The sequence below is a fragment of the Pogona vitticeps genome, chromosome 1, assembly GCF_051106095.1.
Source record: "Pogona vitticeps strain Pit_001003342236 chromosome 1, PviZW2.1, whole genome shotgun sequence".
NCBI classification, from domain to species: domain Eukaryota; kingdom Metazoa; phylum Chordata; class Lepidosauria; order Squamata; family Agamidae; genus Pogona; species Pogona vitticeps.
Window position 1 is genome coordinate 256243639 of NC_135783.1, and position 22272 is coordinate 256265910.

General features: G+C 40.4%; 2 protein-coding genes across 7 annotated transcripts in view; both read right to left on the reverse strand.

The window, feature by feature from the left end:
• IFITM10 (interferon induced transmembrane protein 10) overlaps positions 1 to 1337 on the reverse strand; it is a 57332-nt gene extending 55995 nt beyond the window's left edge. For 2 of the 6 annotated variants that reach the window (XM_078383690.1, XM_078383691.1), the window contains exon 1: positions 1202 to 1337. The gene's annotated coding sequence lies outside the window, so the exon portion shown is untranslated. Of the gene's footprint in view, positions 1 to 392; positions 490 to 633; positions 771 to 1201 lie in introns of those variants that run through there. The other 4 variants (XM_072985654.2, XM_072985657.2, XM_072985655.2 and 1 more) reach the window with 2 other exon arrangements.
• Positions 1338 to 7282: 5945 nt separating this feature from the next.
• CTSD (cathepsin D) overlaps positions 7283 to 22272 on the reverse strand; it is a 46352-nt gene continuing 31362 nt past the window's right edge. Inside the window, exons 4-9 of the mRNA XM_020788827.3 lie at positions 19806 to 19924; positions 16351 to 16550; positions 15091 to 15213; positions 12226 to 12370; positions 10700 to 10798; positions 7283 to 10104 (exon numbers count right to left, since the gene is read on the reverse strand). Of these exons, the coding sequence (XP_020644486.3) occupies positions 9934 to 10104; positions 10700 to 10798; positions 12226 to 12370; positions 15091 to 15213; positions 16351 to 16550; positions 19806 to 19924 (857 nt within the window). The 3' untranslated portion in view covers positions 7283 to 9933. The remainder of the gene's footprint in view (positions 10105 to 10699; positions 10799 to 12225; positions 12371 to 15090; positions 15214 to 16350; positions 16551 to 19805; positions 19925 to 22272) is intronic.

Consider the following 22272-nt stretch of genomic DNA (forward strand, 5'->3'; position numbering starts at 1 on the left):
TCGCTTCCTAAGTCTGTTAACAATTCGTGATTCTTAAGCAGAATTAGGCAAAGAGGAAACCCTTCCGAAGAAAAGTGTGGTCTGGGACTGAAGAGGGATGCCCAAGAGAGGCTGCCCTGGCGTCGCCCTCCCCGCCTCCCGGTCCGATCGTCCTCTGCCCATCTCTTCGTCAGAACTCTCCTGTTCCGCGTCAGGAGCGAAGCTGGTGGTGCCTGGGAGGGGGCTGGCCGGGAGATTGAACCAAGGCTGCACAGCTGCGACGGCAGATCAGCCCTGTCTGGTCTGTATTTCCTCTCTCCATCTCCAGATTCTGCTGAGTCCTCATCTCTGATAGATTCCGGATGCAATTGACTTTCCCTCGTCTCTCCCCCCCCCCCCCCTTTTGCTTTCACCTGTCAGCAATTTTCCCCTTTGGACAATGTCGCGCAGTCAGGGGTAGCTTGAAAGAAGAAGAGGAGAAAAAAGGGGGGAGAAGAGGAGGAGGAGGAGGAACGGCGAGCGCGCGCGGGGGGGGGGGCAAGATCGAAAGAAGCGCCTTCCCTCCCTCCTTCCCTCGCTGTCCTCCTATCCCATCAGCGTCGCCAGAGAGAAACATCGCCTCCCAGTAGCCCCAACGTCCGCCCCTCCACTCACCCGTCCATCTCCTTTCCGGAACACGAGCCGAGTGAGAGGCTACTTACAAGGAGGGAGAGCCAGAGAGGCGCTGCTGCGGCTGCATCGCCCGCTCAGCACAGCCTCGGGCTCTTCTGTCTCCACAACCGGAGTTGCTGGACCAGCGGAGGGGAGGGGAGGGCAAGTGGGGAGGGGAGGGGAGGGGACGGGGGGGGGGGAGAAGTCAACTGTTGGCATCGCTCTCTCCGGCCCACCTTCCCAATAAGAGGAGGGCGCGCTCGTCACAGCCTTAAGGCTGGCCAGCTCCCCTTTCGCCGAGACGCCCTCTTTTGTCTCTGTGGGTTCCCCCCCCCCCGCTCCCTCCTTGCCCTGGCCGCTAACGTTGTTGTTGTTGCCGCCGCCACCACCACCACCCTTCTGGCCCCGAGCGAACAGTGCGCGCGCGCAAACACACACACACACACACACACACACACACACGAGAGAGAGAAAGAGAGAGAGAGAGAGAGAGACGCCCTGCTTGCCCCCCGCCCCCGAAAACCCCCATACGCCACTGCCCCCCCCCCCAGCCTTCCTTGTTTGCACCTACCTGACGAAAAGGCAGGCCGAGCCCTTTGCCACGGCGCGAGCATCTCCGCCCCAGCCACTCTTGGTGTCCAGAAACGTCGACGAAGAGCGGTGTCACAAGGGAGGGAGGGAGGGGGCCCACTGCTGCGTGAGGCGACTTTGTGAGCAGAAAGTCCTTCTTCAGGCCAGGGCCGGGGCTCCCGCGGCAGAGGCACCCACCCACCCCGGGCGCCCACCTGCCACGGGAAGTCGGTGGCCAGCGGCGCGGTGCCCGCCCAGCCGCCGCCGCCGCCCCCACCCGCTCCATCCCCTTCAGCTGAGGTGGTTTTCGAGCAATAGCTTCCCATGTGGGGAGAGTGGTAACCGCGCCAGCGTCGGGAGCCGGCGGGCAAATCGAGCCCTCTGCGCTCCCGTTATGGGGAATGAACAGAAGCCGAATCAATCGGGAAGGCAGACTGTGCGCACAGGCGTACACACATGCAAAAAGACGCGCGCACGAGCACGCTAGAAGTTTCTCTTGATTAGCGGGGGCTGCAAATAACAGAGGGCATTGGAAAAGAAAGGGAACCCATGAGAGTCTGGCGAGCAAGAAAAATAGAATCAGCCTTTCTGTAAAGTGGAAGAAATGGGAAATGCTCTCCCCCTGTACAGTACCTTGCTTCTGGGCGCCTGTATTAAAGGTTGACACATTCTTCATACAAAAAGTAGTCAACATCCTATAGCCTTCCATTGCTGGTAGGCAGTAGCATGAACAGTTCAGGGACATTTCCAGTTGCAGCTAACCATGAGGAGTTAATTTTAGAAAGAAAACTAGATTCGCTTTCTCCATGCTGATCAAAACACCATATCCTTGCTTTCAGGGTTTGAAAATACATTTATCTTGCTGTTCTGACAGCAGAGGAAAATGGCATATACTGTACTGTATTTTGATATCTCTGTTCTGATACATACCTGAATTCCTCTTGTATTTCAAAATCTATAAAGATTCTACGCTCTTGTCATCCTTCTCCAGTCTGTGACTGCATTATATCCACAGTGCTTCTGCAGATAAAATTGTTCCACGTAGTCCTGGGAACCTGCCTGGAATTGTCGCTTCTCTGAACTGTGGTGCTTCCTGTACGATCTTTCCCATAAATTTAATATAATGGGGGAAGAGATGATTCCATTTACTTTCACAGTTCCACCAGATTTCTGAGGTTGTATATTTCTTCAATAGCAGGCATTCTAATTTTTACCTGACTTTGATACTTGAGGAAGTACACCTATGCTTTTGGATATAGGTATCTATTTTATGTAATTTTTGCCTCTAATGCTTGGCTTTAATTGATTCCAGATAATATTCCTGTGCTCATTGATTGTGTTTCGTTCAAGATCACAGAACATTTAAGCAAAGAAAAGCATCATCCTGGTACCAGACATTTTCAGGACCAGCCCACGTTCTCCTCTAAAACCTTTCTTATTTTGAATACAATAAAGTAGACAACTTCCCCTTGTGCCCCATCTTTTCCCCTGAAATAAACTCAGCCACAAACTGTGATACATAAAGTTGTGTGAGTAACTAACAAAACTGATGCCACAGAAATTCTGCATTTCATTATGGCTGTCTAATACTCATGTACTTGAAAATAGACAATAATGTTTTGTATTTGCATATTTCCAGCAGCCCAAGCATGTCACATCCATTAATAATCCTTACATCAGTCTTTTAAGATGGACCTCACAGCTGTAGAATATTTTTTGCCTTTCACATCTACCACTTCACTGAGAAACGTTTTACTTCAAAAACATGAAATATTTCTAGCTCTAAAATGACTTCCTAAATGTGTCTTTTCACTTTGGAGGGACTGGTCTGGTAGTGCAGTTTGATCATTTTCATAGATAGAAATGGAACTGCAGTAAGTTAAACTCTCACTATGGTGTTTCTTTATCACTTTATCATTCATGACAATGGGGGAGGGTAGCTAGGATGAAGTGCAAGTAGAATTATGAGGACAAGATAGATGGGCAAGGCAAAAGAAAAATACCTGAAAACATTAATAAACATTTTTATACTTCCAGCACACTGCAAGACCTCAATTCAAATCTACATTCAGCAGTGGAATGAGGTGGACACATTTCTGTCTCTCAATCTAATCTACAGCAGGTTGTTCTGAGGATAAAATGGAAGCCATCCCAACCCTTTTCCTGCCATTCTGAGCTCCTTAAAGGAAGGACAGGATGGCAATAAAAGGCGGCAGTGGTGGGCATGTCTATATCCCATTGTATTTAAAGATTTAGAAGAGTATCAGAACTACTGTATATTCAGTTGAGATTCTTGTATTGAGAGAAACCCCTCCTTTCCTCTGTCTCTCCGGAGGAAAAGAAGTGTTCTAGTTTCTGCATCAATAAATAGTCATGCTTTCTTTCCTCCCAATTCTGGTGGTATTTGTGTCTCCGCATCCCTCCTTTCTATGTAATGGCTCTGAAACTACACTTTATCTCCCATCCCAAAGGAAACAAATAATAAGTGAATCAAGGAAGCAGAATAAAAAGCACTTTCAGGGTGTTATAAATAACAGTACTTTTTCAAACAGTAGTCTCCACGAAGGAGGGTTTGAAGATTATGGAGACAGAAGATTGCACACAGCAAATTCAGAACATCTCTTCCTCAGTTTCCTTGTAACATTTGCTTTTTATGCATCATTTGACAATGAGCTTTTTGAGCAGCTGGAGGAGAAAGATTGAGGCTTTGGACATTTATTGGTTCATTCATCTTCCCATCCCCCTTCTTTCATGTTTAATTAGTTGTTCAATCAGGTTCCCAACAGGCTCAGGACAGTTTCTGTTATGTTTAAATCACTGTAGAATAGACAATTTTGTCCTCTTCATTTTCTCTTACCACCCCTACCTCCAGTAAACGTACAGAGCCTCTGTCGTACACTGAATTTTACAGTCCCACTTCATGCATTTGACTCTAGTCCACAAAAGCTTTTCCCATTTGTTTCTGTTCTGGATTCTTTTGTCTTCTGATCTGTTTTAATCTACTGAATTGTTCTGCATTACTTTCTAATTGTTTTACATTGGTTCTACTGTCTGTATCCCACCTGGCAGTTTCCAGGTATGGGATGTGACAGAACTGCATGAAAGAGAACATATTGGCTGAAGAAACTTAAAAGACTGGTTCAGATGCAGGACAAAATCATGGCCTAGAATTGCTATGGAATAGCCATGATGATGTCCAACCTCCAGAAATCTATAGAGAAAAAGAAAAAATGCAGATAAAAATAAAACTGTATTTGCAAAGGCTTTCACGGCCGGGATTTAATGGTTGTTGTTTTTCGGGCTCTTTGGCCGTGTTCTGAAGGTTGTTCTTCCTAACGTTTTGCCAGTCTCTGTGGCCGGCATCTTCAGAGGACAGCACTCTGTGCAAGGAAAAACAACCTTCAGAACACTGCCAAAGAGCCCGAAAAACCCACAACAACCAAAAAACAAAACTGTTAGTCCCAAAGCTGCCACAATATTCTTTCGCTTTTATTTCAACAGATGTTAACATGGCCACTGTTTTGGAAAATGCCAACAACAGAGAAGAGGGAAAAAAGTGGGGGGAGAAGGCATATAAATGCATTTTGCTACTTTCATTTAACATAGTACAGTACATACTCCTACTGCAGTTGTTGCTGAATTTTCCCTGATCAAATCATATTTCACATACCCACAAGATGTCATCACATGGCTCCGAAGAAATAGGCCATGGGAGGGCATCCTGAAGAAAGCAACCCTGTGTGCTTTTTTCAGTGACATGGCTATCTTAATTTATTTTTGTTGACCTCCGTGTTGATATAGTCTTGTATGTATATAACAAACTTTTCTTATTAGCATTCTGTCAATATAATTCTTTTCTCTGAATAGTATGCAGATGAGGAACAATCCCATGTTACAGACAGAAAGAGAGAACAGATGAATGAAAATCTGAATTAAATCCAAGTGCCTCTTGGATTTAAGATAATTGATTTGTTGTCTCCCTATAGACATTTAGAAGCAAAAGAAAGCTGTGCCTACTAGCAACAACTTCTGTTCATTTCCATCCGGCAGTCTTCTCCAGCTCTTTTGGGAATTTTGCTGCTGCCTCTCCCCACTTTAGAAATGACTAGGCCTAACCACGGCAGACTAGCAGAATAGTGTGTGTGTGGTTCTGTGCCAAGTAGGAGTTTCAAGGTAAGTGAGATATTTAAGGAATAGTTTTACCGGTTCCAAACCTTGAGTGAGTTCCCATAACTGAGTGGGGATTCAAACTCTATTCTCCAGAGTTTAGTTTTGATTTTTGAAGAAGCACATTTCTCAAACAGGGAGTAAATTAAAGGTAACAAAATAAAGCAGAGCAGGCAAAACTTCATAATGTTTACAGAGGAACAAACACATTCAGCAACTCTCTAAGTCTGTGCTAGGATTTGTGAAGGGCGAGAACCACAGTATTTCACCATAACACAGCATATGGCAATGAGTTGAGACCAAATAAAGCTGTAATACCAGTTTCTGTCAGACAAAGGGTTACATTCTCCTCGGCTCCAGAATGAGTGCGCTACCATGCCTATGGAGAAATCCTCTGCAGGAAGGTATTTTGGGTATTTATTCCAAATATACATATATGTTATATTAATGTGAACCATTTGCATGTTTCACAATATCAAGCACTATATATGTATTACAAAGAAGCAACTTAACACATTAAAAGAATGGGCCAACTGGTCAAAACTAACCAGTACTTTTACAGTAAATATTCAAAATCATTAAAGAGTAGCCTCAGGTTCTAAGTACATATCAAATTGATACATAGATCACTTACATGAGAAGAAAAAGCCACTCTCACAAATGACCTAATCAACTCATCTCCATTAACACACCAGCTTCTACTCATTTCATGTTCCCATAATCAAGCAAATCATCTCTTGCTTTTTGTCTTCTTGGAATCATCCCAAGATGATACGCCTGTGCTTTCTCAGATCATAATTTATGGAAGGAATTTGTATGTGGTCTGAGATTCAAGCAGGCAATATGTTAGACAGTTAAACTGAATAGATTCTGTGCAAATTTGTTTCCATGAATGTTCTTTTATTCTCTCCCTGTTTTTCCTCCACAGAACATTCTTTATACTTAGGCTTTATGAAGCCATCTCTCTGTCTTAGTCAGGTATTCTCCATGTGGTAAGGTTGCATTCAAATATGGTATTCTCTGGCCTTCAGCAAATTAAACAAAACATTTTCCTTATTATTTCTAGAGAATTAGGAAAAGGCTCTGTGGTTCAAGATCACACAAAAGCAAGAGTAGTGTGATACCTTTACTAAACCACTAAAAAAAATCACACAAATTGGCAGTTTTCATGGGTAAACCCCACTTTCTCAGGCTATGCACCATAGCGCAGAAAAAAACTGACTTATGATACATACAATGTTTTTCTGCACTATGGTACAGAGCCTCAGGAAGTGGGCTATGCCCATGAAAACTTGCAATTTGTGTGATTTTTTTTAGCGGATCAATAAGTGATCACTTGATTTTGTACTTATTATCTCTAAGGCTAAGCTTAAGAGAAAGATACTTTTAACAAGCATAACAACTTAACAAGATTCAGGCTAGGCTCAGTCAGAGGTCCAAGCCTATAATATTCAATAGGGGGAGGATTTCTATGACTTTTTTTCATTCGCCACCAATGTTTGAGTTGATGATGTTTGAACATGTTTGTGAGTAATTGGGTGAGAAAGGCCAGATTACTCCAAAAATGTTTGAACTTGCTTATGGATTCAAATTTAGTTTGCAGAGAAAATATGAAATGTCATAGAAATCCTCCTTCTAATAATCAATTTCCTTCCAGAAAGGGGAAAAAATGATGCCCTGCCCCCAGTCCCTTACACTTGCTTAGGAGTAAGCCATCCTGAATTTAGAAAGATTACCGTGTGAGTAAATATGCTGGGGTTTTGCAAGCCACTGATACTCCCGAGCTTTCTGAACAATGCCATCCTTTCTAGTTCTCCTTGCTATTTTGGACAGTTTGAGTACTGTGCCTGCACTACACCACATGATTTCTGAAAATGTCCCTGAAAGCTATCAAAAGATGACACACGATATAAGATTTGGGGGAGAACACGATATTTATTTTTTTAATGTTTCTGTAACAAGTTGAGAAGAACCATGACAGCAAATTTCATTTCTCCAACAGGAGAAACTGTAATTGTGTTCATGTATTTAGAAAAAGCAGGAAAAACAGGCAAACTTGCAAACAGAACTAGCAGCCAAATTTGCATTCCAAATAAACAGATACTTCTATTTAAGGAACACCTTCCAAGAATTTGCAGTAATTTACTCTCGTCCTTCAGAATTTGTGCTGTGCCATGTCTTTTAAGACAGCCAGGCTTAGGCTATGTTAACAATTTCCACTTGAAATTTATAATGCATAGTGGTACAAGCCAATCCATCATTCAGTTTTAACAAGATAGTTTTTAATTACATGGCATTCATTTTATTTTATGGTGTTCAGGAAGGCAAAATATGTCTCAGAGAAAGATCATGTTAATCCCTCTTGAAAAGAAGTTTGAAGACACTTCCTATGCATTTTCTCTCTCCAAGAATAAGTTTGCCAGGAAGGCTCCTTGAATATTGATTTGCTTTTGATATTTGTAATGAAAGGCTATTCATTGGTGTTGGTTTACTAATTCAGAACTGAAGACCATTAGAAGAGAGCAGCAGTAACCAGAGAGTTCAGAGGAACATATGCATCCAAGCTAACTCATAGCATGCTATAGTTTATCAATACCTTTCAATTAAGGACATGTCTATATCTTCCACAAACACCATGATGTAAATGGCAGAGCCTTCTTAGCAAACCCAACTATGTAGCCACATAACTGAAAGGGTTTTGATGTACGCACCATCTCACACCTCCCCTGGAGCATTCAAAGTCTCTTAACCACTACTTTATGATATTCATCCCAGCAGGTAAGAATAGTGCTTAGTAAATGTAATATAGTCATAAAGAGATACTGAAGTTCTGGATGTCTCCTATTCCCCTGCATTCATAAGATTTCCTAACACATTGCTCTCATGTGCCAGACTTTCATCTAGTTTCAGAGAAAATCTTCAGTGAAGTGCTTCTGGCTTTATATCAAGCAGCCTTTGCTCTTCTGATCTCGAGTTTTGTTCTTTTTTTTGCCTATGCTGTCTCACAACCTTGGGATTGGATCCAAGCATCATGGGACACTGCTGATTAATTTAAGAGGTGCTGAAATCCACCAAGCCAATATTAATAACATTCTAATTCATTTCCTACCAGTAACAATCACCTATCTGCTCTCCTTGTCCTAAACAGCTCTTTAATGCCTGTTGCTTGCAAGGCTAGACCAAATTTAGAGCTCAGGACAAAGAGCAAGTCTTTCTTCCTGAAACACTTGCTGTAGAAGTCTACGGGCAAGGGTTCACCAGTGTAGATCAGTTCACCTTCCTAGATAAGTTTTACTTTAAGACTTTTCTTCTTTACAACCTATAGTGGTCCTGGCAGAAAGTGTTACAGTAATAAAGACTTGACTTAAAGGAGTGGGGGAAGATAGGTCTGTAAAGGAACAAACATCGATGTTTACATCGATTCTTTAAAACTACCTTCTGTCAAACATCACACCAAAAAGCCTGCTTGAAATACTTCATGGTTTTGAACAACTGGAAGAAACCACATCAAAGCTCCTTTTCCTTTTTTAAATCCTGCATCATTCCCCAAGGCAGGGAAATTCAAAAAGTTTGCAAAACAAAAAGAGTTTTATGAGACACTGTCAAACTACATTAATCCCCAAATAGAGTGCAGAAAGTGGCCATCTATAAAATTTGAGAACACCACTCTCGTGTTATAAAAGCAACCTTTCCATGATTATTACTCCTCTACTAGCTGTAGTCCCTCCCCTCGCCCTCTTCAACTGGGGGATTTGTCTGGTTTGTAAAACTTGCAAATCAGCTTTTTTTTTGCTGCATTCATTGCTTGTAATATGATAAACAGAATGAGCATATTTTCTTATCTGGTAACAGTGCAAACCTGGGATAAAAAAAATCTAACATTTAGATGTAACCTCCCTTAAAGGGGGAAAATAGTTAGGGAAGTTCATCTAGAAACATTTTTAAAGGTTTGGTTTTAGGAATGGAATAGGAGAAAAACAGCTAATTCTAATAGTCTAAATAAAAACATTATCACAAATGAATAGTGTTTCAAGTAGCCTGATACAGAGACAGTTCATACATTGCTGTGGCTAATTGAATTTAACTTTCTTTTACTAGAACTTTTCTAGGACCTTTTATTTGTGTGGGTGGGGCAAATGATTGATGAAAAGTCTAATAGCTTTTTCATTAAAAAAAAGAAAAGAAAATTAAAATGTATGTTCCTCCTCATTTATATTTTTCAAAAGTTCTCTATACTTTCCTAATTTTAGCCAATATCTTATTGAGCTTACTCAGAGCAGAAAGTCCTCTCAGCTCAGTAACATGGTTTCACAATGCCTGCACAAGTATTCTGGCTGTCTAGTGAAGGGAAGATTTTCTTCACAGAGATATCTGCTTGTACAACAGTGACATTTATGCAAGTGGCACAACCTTGTGTTACTTGACCAGCAGGATCTTCTGTTCAGTGAAAATTCAATACGATATTGGTATTTGCTCTTAATGCTAGTAAGTCACAATATACAAAACTCCAGTGTGTTTGTGAGTGCATTTTGCAGAGTGACTCTGGGAGGTAGTGATTGGCTGCTTTTACACTTTCCCAGAACACTTTGCGAAACCAACGGAGTCATTATCCCGATCAAACGTTGTGTAATAGGGGCCCATGAAGACATCGCCCAAGATCCAGAGAGGGCCACCAGGTGGTGGGACATCCAAGCCTGAAAATCCACTCAGGCAAAGTGTTTGTTCTTGCACAGTGACCTACAAGAGAGAGAGAGAGAAAGAAAAAGAAATGGGAAAAACAGAACACATTGCTGCAGGTCGTTATTTTCTAAAGAACTGTCCCTTTGCAACAGATCAATTTTATTTTAAAAACATTTTCAAGTATCCAGTTTCAAACATTGTTCTAGCAGACAACCTGTGATCAAACTACATTTTATGGATACACTAATTTATAGAATGTTTATACTGTCTCCAGGTCCCCCCACTCCAGGTGGTAGAAGTGATACTCCACTGCAACTTGTTCATGATTAAGTTCTCCCAATACTTACTTCAGATTTCTCAGACAATGTTAAGCTAAGGTCCCAGATTCAACTAACTTGTTCCTTCCCATTTCAAATTCAAGAAATTAGGTTTCCTCCAACCAAGCCATCTTCTCTAAACACTCAGTGTGTGTTTCTGAAGGTCCTATCTATTTTCTCAAACTGGAGAGGATCCAATGAATGGCCCAACCAATCTATCACTGGGCACAGAGCATAGAAAACCAAGATCAAGAATTCTGTGGAAATAAAGTGCTGTGCTGGAAATAAACGGTGGACCATTAGGAGAAAGAGGATGACAGTGAAGCTGGACTTACTTTCAAGGCATACTGATCTGCAGTGAGCTCATAAGACTTCCCTCCTAGGACAAGGGACACAGTGGGAAGGGTAGACAGCTTATCACATTGCAGCATATACTGCAAAAGAAAGGAAGAGAAAAAGAGTAGAGGTATATATATATATATCTGTCATGGATACCAAACATTTTCTACTGAAGAATGCCTAGTGAAAGATACCTGCCTTCTCTACAAAAGAATTACAACATTATTTATACATAAATGAACAATAAACAAGCACACAATAGTAGTTGTAACTCAAGTCTTTATTTTGGACACTGAATGTTTTCCCCACTGACAGTCGTTCTTCCTTTTAGGGTGACTGTTCCAACTACTTGATTGTTCTTAATATCCCTTCCTGTTCTTTTCCAGCTCTGGGTTATCTCCTTTTGAGAGCATAAGTGTACACAATACTCTTAGATTTATGCACACCATGACAGTATTAGTTTTGTTTTCATTTCCTTTTGAAATAATTCATAATATGGGTTTCTTTTTCTTCTGACTCCCATTCCCTTGCTCAGGTAACATTCAACCCTAGGATCTTCCTCTACGTTATCAACTGTTTCTGCTTAAAGACTGAATAGCATTTTGGTGGACAGATTTTATCATCTCAGTGTATCTGGATATAGCTTGAGGAACTACCATTGTTTGAAGAAAGGTGCTTCCTTCAATTGCCACATGGCACCAAAATCCTTGGCAGGCATCATCTAATGAACTGGAACACTGGGACAGATGGAACCACACCAGCTAGGTTTTTTTCCTGTTCTATAGCTATTAGATTTAGTGAATAGTTGATTACAGTAATCTCTCTCGAGCTATGTTCTACAGTAGGAGATTAACTACAGTCTATAAAGTATCTTAGTATGCTCTTCATCCCTATAACATTGCAGCAGTAGGTTAACAGGTGCTTTTTTTAAAGCCACAATACAATGTGATATAATAAAATTGTAAAATCACAGAAAAAAAAATAGAAGTAAAAACAAAACAAAAGAAAAACTACAAAATATCCCCCAAAAGAAAAGAGAAGAGCAAATGAACCAATATAATGCTTTAAAGTGCATGGCTTAGGAAGTTTCAACACAGCACTGAAATGATAGCCAAGTTTCACTGAGAAAGGTATCTTGGGAGACAGGACATCACTGGAGAGACCACCCTCTGCCCAGTTACTGCCTGTAATTGGTGTCCTCAAATCCTCCAGCCAATATGTCCATGCTGGCTGTACCCACTAGGTACCTGCCCAACAGATAACTTTTCTAAGCTTTCCCCTGTCTAATTCCTATAGAACAAGCTCCCCTTCAGCAAAAGAACTTGAAAAGTCTCTTTATGTAAGTCATCTAATAATCAACTAGTCTGGATTAGTAACCAACCTGTCTCCTGGATGGCAGCTCATCTAAATGCATCTGAACTCAAACCAATATATAAATAGTACTTTTATTGGATGAGATCTATTCCCATGGTACAGTATTAGAGCTACCGCTACCCCACCCCTTTCTCTTCAAGGCATTTACCTGTCCTTTAATGATTGGCTTTGCTCCAATGGCTTTCTGGAGCTCTTTAATTTCATCTGTTGGCCCTGTAATAAGAGACGTTCCTGAGTCTATAATAGCTTCACAGCCATCTTTGCACACAGTCAGGCCATTGGCAACCTCAACCCTGTAACAAAAAAGACAATTCATAGATCAGGGGCAAAAAAAATCACACAAAAATACCAGCCCATTAAGTCTTCTGCTGATTAAGTCTTCGTTCATTGGATGAACTAACATGCAAGGTTTGAGAGTGCATTTCGAACTGAGGCAGTGCTTTATTGCAAAGGGACACTAACGAGGATACCTAAGAAGTCGGGCAAAAGGGGGCCAGGAGGAAGCGCATCATGAAAGACCATCATGCAATAATACAAAGACAACCAGGGATATCCACACAGGTTATGGAAGGATCAGGCCTGAACCCTTGAAGAGTTGCTACCAATCAAGTTGACTGTACTTGGCCAGAGACATCAATGGTCTGACATAGTCAGTATGAAGTAGCTTCTTAGGTTCCTAAAAGAATGACCAGTGCTGGCTAGGGTTGATGGGCACAGCAGTCCAGCATATCAGGAAGGGGAGGGTCATCTTATGGCAGTCATCATGGGAGTCAAGCATGAGGGAATTAGAGGGATGTATATCATAAGGTTACAGAACACCCTCCTAGCATGATCAGCTGGAAGCTCCACTGAGGGAAGAAATAGAGAGGATAAGGATAATAACAGAGATGAGACTTAGCTATTTCTTTCCTCACTTTTCTGTAAGAATGCAGTATTTACGTACACTCACCACCTGTTGTTTGGTTTTACTCTATTAACCAAATACTGCCATATTATTTTATTTCATTTTAAAACAATTAAAAAATTGGTCTAGTCACCCTTTGTTGCAATACCTTGAGCATCAGTTTCCTTGGATGGGAAATTAGAGCTATGATCCTAAAGTTGCTGCACCCCTTGGCATCTCATTTCTTGGGCACTGAAATGTATATTGAATTTTGCTAGTCTGTGAGCCATTGTTTTGTTTTGCATAGTTGTTGGTAATATTCTTATTATGATTTTAACAGATTCAGTCTCTGTGGCTTGAAATAGTTCTATTAGTATCTATCTAGCCCTGGTGATTTATTTCTTCCTAATGCTTTCAGGGCAGCTTTCACTTCCTAGAACTCCAGGTTCTTCATCGTAGGATTCCTCTTCAAAGGAGTCTGTCATCCTTTTATCTCTTCTACATACAGTATCTCTTCAGTATCCTTCTCTTTGATTTCCTGGATCATCTCTTGTTTTTCTCCTTCCATTGTTCTCCTTTGTTTTTTTTTGCATTGCTTATTGTAACTGTTCTCTTTGTCTCTAAGCAACAGCAACTGAAAAGCTGCATTCAGGGTTCCCATCCTATTTTTTTCACCTTCTACTTTTGTTTCTCATCTGTACTATGCAATTTTAACCCATATGGGTTATTCTTTTTTTCTTTACTACAGGAATTGTCTTTTTCATTTTTCCTCAATAATATCTCTGATTTCAATCCACAGTTCTGGTTCACAATCAATTCAGTTTAGTAATGCAAATCTATTCCTTATGTGAATTTTGCATTCATCAGGAACATTATTTCAATTATACTCTGGCACTACAATTCTTCCAGTGTTTTTATTTGGGTTTACTCTAATTTTATTAGATATTAATAGTTCAGAATCAGTTCCACAATCTGCTCCTAGTTTTATTTTAGCAGTGGGAATACAGCTTCTCCATCTCCTGCTTCCAATTACATAGTCTATTTGATTTCTATATTGACCATCTGGTGATATCCACATCTACAGTCATCTATTTGGTTCCCCAGATAATGTATTTGCAATAAACCGATTGTTGGCCCTACAGAAATCTATGAGTTGTCCTGTTTCATTTCTCCTACACTAAATTTTCCAACATTTGATTACGCCTTATATTCTACTTCTGTATTCCAGTGATTATAAGCATGTCTTGTTTTGGTGTGATAATTTTCTTCTAGATGCTTGCATAAAAGCTTTTAATTTCATTGTCTTTAGTATCTGTAGTTGGAACATAGACGGATAGGTTTTCCATGGAGTCTGATTGATATTATTTGGTAAGATCCTGCATTGTACTGTAGCCTGCACTAAATTTTGCCTCAGTATTAGAACCACTTCATTTCTTCTAAGTTTGGCGTTTTCAGAATAGAACATATTTTAGTTGACTGAATATATCCTGTTCCAGGCAACTTTAGTTTACTAACACCAACACTGCAACATTTATATACAGGTACCATTTCTTGCTTTATTGTTTCCAGCTTACCCTGATACATGCTTTTCACATTCCATGGTGCAATTGCATGTGGTGTGCAGCACCAGACTTTCCTTTTCAGTACTGTGCATGTCATGCACTAGACGGACACCCTATTGGCTTTAGTTGAGTTGCATCATTAGCCACAGCACTATTCATACTTGTCTTTTCCCCGCAGGTGACTGAGTGTTTTCTGACCTGGGAGTCACATCTTCCGGTGCTATTTCATTTCATTTTGGACTGTCTCATCATATGGTTTTAATGGTAAGGAAAGTTCAGCAGGAATTTATCAATGACTTTCTGTGCTAGTTTGAGCATTGCTGGCATTACCCTTTGTATATTTCCCAGTTGAGGAGTAGACTGGCCTGCACAACCTCTACTTGCACCAACAGTAGTGCTGTTTCAATAGTTTCCCTATCTTGTGTTCATTAATTTACATTTGTATTTAAGTGGAGCTTTTAAAAAAGTAGCCATTTTTCAGCCACCCAGGCTTCAACAGCATCTGTTGCTAATGAACGATGGGCAGACATGTACAAGTGAAAACTCCAGGGAAAAAAAGACAACTCACTTATCCATGTGGACCTGCCAGTAAGCTTTGCGAGTAACATTCACCCAGTTGAAATCTCCAGTATAATACTGTGGGTCTGTTCCTCCTAGAAGCAATTCTCCTCCAGGTGATGATGATGGATTTCTATAAGAAATGGTACACAAAGGCAGAAGCAAAATATTAATATAAGGGGTAAGAAAAGTGAAAGAGTCATGACCTCTCACTAATACACTCAAATACCTGTGATCATGGAGGTGAAGGGACTCATATAAAATCCCAAAGGTTGCAGACAACATAGGACAAGGAATAAATCCATAAAACCAGAGCCACTGTTTCCTAAAGACTGGATTTCTATACCTGTACAATGCTAAGCACTCTTACTAATGAAGATGACCGAACAGAACTCAGCTGGTTTATTGCCCAAATAAACATGCATCTGGCTGTAAAGAAAAGTTCATAATTAATCATACCTACTACATTCCTCTGAAAAACACAGAGGAATACAGAGCTATTATTGGAGAAGAATGCAAAAAGGCAATTTCTGTAGTAAGAAACCCTACATGTTATCCACCCCTGATCTGGTAGCCCCAATAAGTTAAACAAACAAACTAGAGTGAAGCCAATAGAATAAATGGGATTCCCTAAGGACTGAAGTAACAATTCCCATTCATACTGTGTGAAGAGTATTTAGGACTAATAGTTGAATTTAGCTTTCCACCAGGCCAGCTTACAGGGTTGCATTATGAGCTTTTTGATCAGGGGTGAATAACATGCAGTGTGCGAGCTGTATGCCCCACCCTCATAGGACCCAACTGTGCATTCTGGTATCCCTACCTCCAAGTAAACTCACAGCCCCCCCCCCTTTTGAATCAAAATGTCTTCCTGTGCCATCTAGGAGACACAGAGGGCAATTCTGCAGGCATCCCTACATCCCTACACTTGTATTTTTATTTTTAATTAAAAAAAAACTTTTTCTGCTCACTAGGAGAGCAAGGGAAATTCTCAAGTTTTTTTTAAAACTTTGGTTAACAAACATCTGAGGTGAAGTCACAGGAGCATGGATAGTCCAAATATAATTATGTTGTGCTTGTTCCAAGATCACTAGGTTCTACCACAGAAGCAGGAATAACCAGCCTTGGGAAAAATTATGGACTAATAATAATAATGAGTCAGTTCTTGGGGAAGAGCAGAGCTTTTGCCTTTGGTGTATATGCTATTAAAATTAGCCGGTAGAGCCACAGTTCAAACAACAGAATTTCATTTTCCTGAAACCAGTCTCACCTGTTTAGATAAAAGGAAAATATGTTCTTCTCCAATAGTTCTTGTTCCATCACGTTATCAAAGAAAGGTTGCACTTTCTTCACAGAGATCTTAGGGAATGCCATGCCAAGGATGCCATCAAACTTGGCAGCAATGAATGTGATGCCAGGCTGCCTAATAGCTTCACCAAACAATTGGTTTTTCACCAAGATGTCACCAATCTGAGATCAAAAGCAAAAAGGGAGGAAAACGCAAATCAACCATTTAAATCCACTGTACTGGGATACCAAAGACCCTAGTATTCTGCTAATAAGGTGAAAACAGAATTCAAGGGGGGTTGGCAAAGGACCCTAGAATCTCTCCTGAATGTACCATATTTTTCTGTGTATGAGACTATACTTTTGTCTAAAATCTTTAGACTAAAAATTGAGGGTCATTTTATACATGGAAGTAAGCTGAGGAGAGAACAAAAACAAGCAGGGATCAAAGCAGTTGTGCAGCGCTTTGATCCCTTTCCCCCTGCACTTGCTAAGCCCCACTTATTTTTCTTAATTTTGGATTAGAAAAGTGGCAGACGTCTTATACATGGGGGTGTCTTATACACAGAAAAATATGGTATGTCAGGTAAAGGCATACAGAACATGGGTACCTTGAAAGTCAGAGGTAGTGCTGGGTATATGTGAGTTACAGGAAAGGAAGGACAGCACAGATCTATCACAGCTGTCTTTTTTGAAGCCAAGCCACTTCCATCAACACCTCATTATCTTATACTGATTGACAACAGCAATAAAAAATACAAATGCAAAATACAAAAACAAGACACAGAGCCAAATATCTGCTGAAAAGTTTCATAACTTTTCTCAAAGACCCAAAGATGCATACTTGGGGAATTCCCAGACAAAAAGGCACAACATTTAAGCCACACAGCAAAAAACCTTCTTTTAGCTGCTTTAGAAGTACATCTTGCAAAGATGGAAAATTAAGGCCAACTGGTATTGTTCAGATTTCCATTTGAAATTATGGCCAGATAACAAAGTCACATAATTGAATTCTAAAATGTTGTTTGATAATAATATCTCTTTCTTCTGACCTCCTGTCTGTCATTGTTGAAAGGATAAGACTTACGTAGCCCCCCAAGGCCATTTTAACAACAACAATGAACAACCTTCTCCATGTTTTAAAAAGACGAAAATGAGAAATGCTGCTTCTGGAACCATTGAGGAGCAATGATTCTCAGGATGTATCCTCCACTTTGTTCTAACAGAAAATTTAGACACACTACATATAATTATTTTCACCTTTCATCCCCCAAAACCTATTACTGATACAGTGGTGCCCCGCATAGCGACGATAATCCGTGCAGCAAAAATTGCTGCAAAGCGATTTCGTCGCTATGCGATTTTAAAAAGCCCATAGGAATGCATTGAAACCCCTTCAATGCGTTCCTATGGGCTTAAAACTCACCTTAAAGATAAAATTCTCCATACGGCCGCCATTTTTGCTGCCCGGTAAGCGAGAAATCAGTGCGAAAACGCAGCGGGTGCCCATTTTGTTTACCCAGCGGCCATTTTGGAACCGCCGATCAGCTGTTAAAAAATCATTGCTTTGCGATGATCGGTAAGCGAAACAGGGTACCTACCGATCATCGCAAAGCGATTTTCCCCATAGGGAACACCGCAATGCGATCGCAAAATCTTCGTCGCTATGTGGTTTCATTGTTAAATGGGGCGGCCGTTAAATGAGGCACCACTGTACTTGGACATTCTGGTCATTTACACTTTTCTGTGGAGAGGTTAGTTAAACTCTTGGGAGGCTTCTGGGGCTGGAAAAATGGACCAAGGACACCAGAAGCTTATCTACCTCCGTTTGAAGAGAAAGTTCCACAATCTGGAACACCTGTGAAGATGTCCACTGTACTGTAGTATATTTCTCTGCAATCACGTGATACATGGAGAAACAGCTCCAGCCAAGCTCCAATCAACGCCCAAGGGTTTCTCTCTTTTGGAGCCAGGCTGGAGCGATTCATTGGCAGATGGAAGGGAGACTTCACGTGACCTTTTCTGGTGCAATCAGGTTCACACATTTGCCACCATCTGATCACACTCAAAGTGACGAGTCATTTTAGAAAAAAGATCCACACATATACTGCAATTGTGCCCTGCAGAGGGAACTGTAGTAATTTATGTTTCAATATCCACACCACTTGATCTCAATCATTTCCCCCTCCAAGGAATGAAATGTCCTGAGGTACATGTCCAGATGAAGGCACTTCTGAGACCATGCTCAGTACCATCTAAGTTGTTTATGTCATTTGGTCTAGTCACTTCCTTCAACGGTTAATTTAATTGGATAGTGACAGTTTCACTTACTTCATTTTGTAACTTATATTCAGCATCTACAAAGGAAATGAAAAGCTACTCAATAAAGGCTTAATTGCAAATACTATAGGGATGGCAAGGTGTGAGATTGCTAAAAGACAGAAAAACACCCAAGATATTTCATTACAGACATTTTTGAATAGGTTATGGCAAATGCTGTTGATGGAGAAATTGACTAATAAGATCAGAATATACAGAGGAGAAATAAAGCAATTTTTCAAAACTTGGAAACCTTTATTAAAATACACCAATGAACGAAATGAGAAGTCACATGATTTAGGAAATAATGTAGATCGCTCAATTTGTTGGTCAGTAATTTTCTAGGATGGAATGGGGATTTGAGATTAAGTGTAATTTGTTAAATGGCAGGAATAGCTGGTGCTTAGAGTGTTAAAATATTTCGCAAGTAAGAAGAATAGTTATTTGTATAACTAAGTGAGGGGAAGTCAAGCAAAAAAGCATGCAGGGTGCTGAAATCTCATTGCTCTACTGAATCAGCATGGAAGTGTTCCTCAACATTTCCCTTAAAACTTATGAGATTTCAATGTACAGTATTTTCCCTACAAGGTTTTCTAAAGAATAGTCTTCTCTAAGTCAGGAAGACTACAAGAATGTATTAACAAAAGGAAGCAGCATTGCTTCTTGATAGGCTTCGGGAATCACAACTTACGGTCATGGATAACACAAACTACAGGGCTGTTACAAAAGCTTTCTATGTTTACAAATAGAAAATTAAAACATGACATGAGGGACTGGAAAAAGACAAAAGGAAACACCCAACTGCTGGACAAAGAACTACTGAAGTCTACAACACATGGTACCTCTCCAAGGTGGCTTTTGGTCTGGGAAAAACAACATCAGAGTGCTTTATCAAATCTAGACCTTAAACACACTTCAGTAGTTTTTGTTTTTTTAGGCACACAACTTAAAAAAAGGATATACGTGGCTACTATTGCTGTAATAGCTATGTACCCTTTAAAACACGTCTGTATGTGTTCTTTGAACTGCAATGAAGCAAATTTAAGGAAGTTCTTTTTTTTTCACTAAAAAGTCAGGATTTCAATTGCTTGGATAAGTCAATGCTGGTAGTATACTAACCGTTACAGTGTCTTGGCTGAGATATCCTGACAGGCTCCCAGTACCATAATGGATAGCAAAGTCTGTACCGTTTTTCACATATGTGCTCGACTTGGATGAATCATATTTGTGATGCAGTACTGTAGGAAGAAGACAACAGAAAGCACTTAAGTTCCATCTGTGCACATACTTTGTGCTTTTTAAACAAATACCAGAAGACACAGCTTCCGGTGATGACAACAAAATAGGGTACATGAGGTGATGCAGAACACCTTCATTCCAACCTTTCAAGGAATATAAGAGCCAGGTTTGTAGCATTTATTCATCTGAATGTGGTGCAATGTTTACCAAACCAAGTGCAGGTCTTCTTGTTTCAAGTGCCGTCTGCTGCCAAGTATCATTTTAATTCCGTTTGAACCAGTGGGACTTCATGAGTAGGGCAAAAGGACTACTGGCATGCATCTCCTTGCCTGGAAACCTGAACAGCAGAATGCTTTCTAAAGCTCTTCCAACATATGGTGAATTAAGTGAAGAGATCCAATTTGGCTGCTAAATTGGATTTGGAAAGAGTATTTTGAGATTCAAGTACACCTGGCAGGTTCTTTTCTCAATGGTGCTCAAGACTTGAGAAGGTAGGAGATACATATCGAACACACATATTTTTGAAGAGAGCAGGAGGTAGTTCTTGACTACCTGTGACATACACTACTCATTTCATCATATTCACCTTTTGTCAAAAAGGTTCTGAAACACTACAGGTGCAAAAAATAGGCTACGTGTATATATAGAGAGAGCACAGAGTTCTGACTCCTGTCTTCTGAAGATGCCGGCCACAGAGAATGGCGAAAAGTTAGGAAGAATAACCTTCAGAACACGGCCAAAGAACCTGAAAAACCCACAACAACCATCAGATCCTGGCTGTGAAAGCCTTCGAGAAAATATAGGTGTATATACTTTGATAAGAACATCTTTTAAATCAACTTCAATCCTCTAAGAAAACTTTCATTGCTCTTCAGCATGAGGCAAAGATGACCAACTTAAGCCACAGACTAATTATGCTTGGAAACATGCAAAGAGGATCCTGGAGGCACAAAAAAGTCACAAATATGATTGATGGACTCTTCCCCCACCTTTAAAAAATTTCAGAAGTGTACATTGGCTTAATGTAATGCATTGTCCCATTAATATTCACTTTGGACTGTTAGAATTTTTGTTCACTGATTTGCTCATAGGAAATTACTTGGGTTCCAACATGTTTAAACACTTCAGCACACAAGCAAAGGCTGCTCCATTTGTGGTGCACTAAACTGCAAGGGATAAATGACTACTGAAGATTAGAGAGTCCCCAGTCAGATTCCTTCCAGATACAGTGGTGCCTCGCATAACGTTTGCTTCGTTTAACGTTTTTTTCGCTTAACGTTTATTTTTTCAGAGTCAGATTGTGCTTCGTATAACGTTTTTCCCTATGGGCGATTTTCGCATAGCGTTTTTGGGACCATGCTTCGCTTAACGTTTTTTGTTTTAGGTCCCCTGCTTCACTTAACGATGTTTTTGTTTTCAATTTAAAAAGTGTCTTAGAAGGGTCCAAAACGGTTCTAAATGCTTGGATTCGTTAGAGGACCCCTTAAGTCATGTGCAAACCTGATTTGGCTTTGATCTGACGTTTCGTTAATTTTTTGTGAATTTTTGTTTTTTGGCCCATAGGAACCAATGGACCTGTCAAAATCTGACAGCTCCATGCTTTCCTATGGGGGAGAAAACAATTTACAAAAAATTAACGAAAGTTCAGATCAAAGCCAAATCAGGTTTGCACACAACTTAGGGGGTCCTCTAACGAACCCAACAATTTAGAACAGTTGCTGAGTCTTCATTAATTTTTTGTGAATTTTTTCTTCCCCCATAGGAAATAATGGAGCTGTCAGATTTTGACAGCTGTCAAAAGTTGGGGGAAAAAAATTCACCATTAATTAACGAAAAGTCAGATCAAAGCCAAATTAACTTTTGCATCCGTTTTAGAGGGTGCAGAAGCTAATCCAAGCATTTAAAACCATTTTTGACCCTTTTATGACACACTTAATTTTGCAAAAATTGACTTCGCAAAGCCATTGAAACGTATTGAGTCAGCTACAATACATTCCAATGGAGGATACATTGTATCGTATAACGATGTTTCCTATGGGTTTTTTCGCTTAAGGACGGCAATCCGTGCCTATTGGAACGGATTAACCGGTTTCCAATGCATCTCTATGGGAAATGGTGTTTCGCATAACGATGTTTCGCATAACGTTTTTTTTTTGGAACCAATTAAAAACGTTATGCGAGGCACCACTGTATATTGAACTACAACTCCCATCATTCCCATCTAGAATGATAAGAGGTTGGATGTATTAAAAGGATAGAGACACTGTGTGTTAAAGGGAAAGAATCACACCAGGCCCACTTCCCAGGGTGCCATCTTATGTGTCTGGAGTAACTGTGCAAAAGTGAC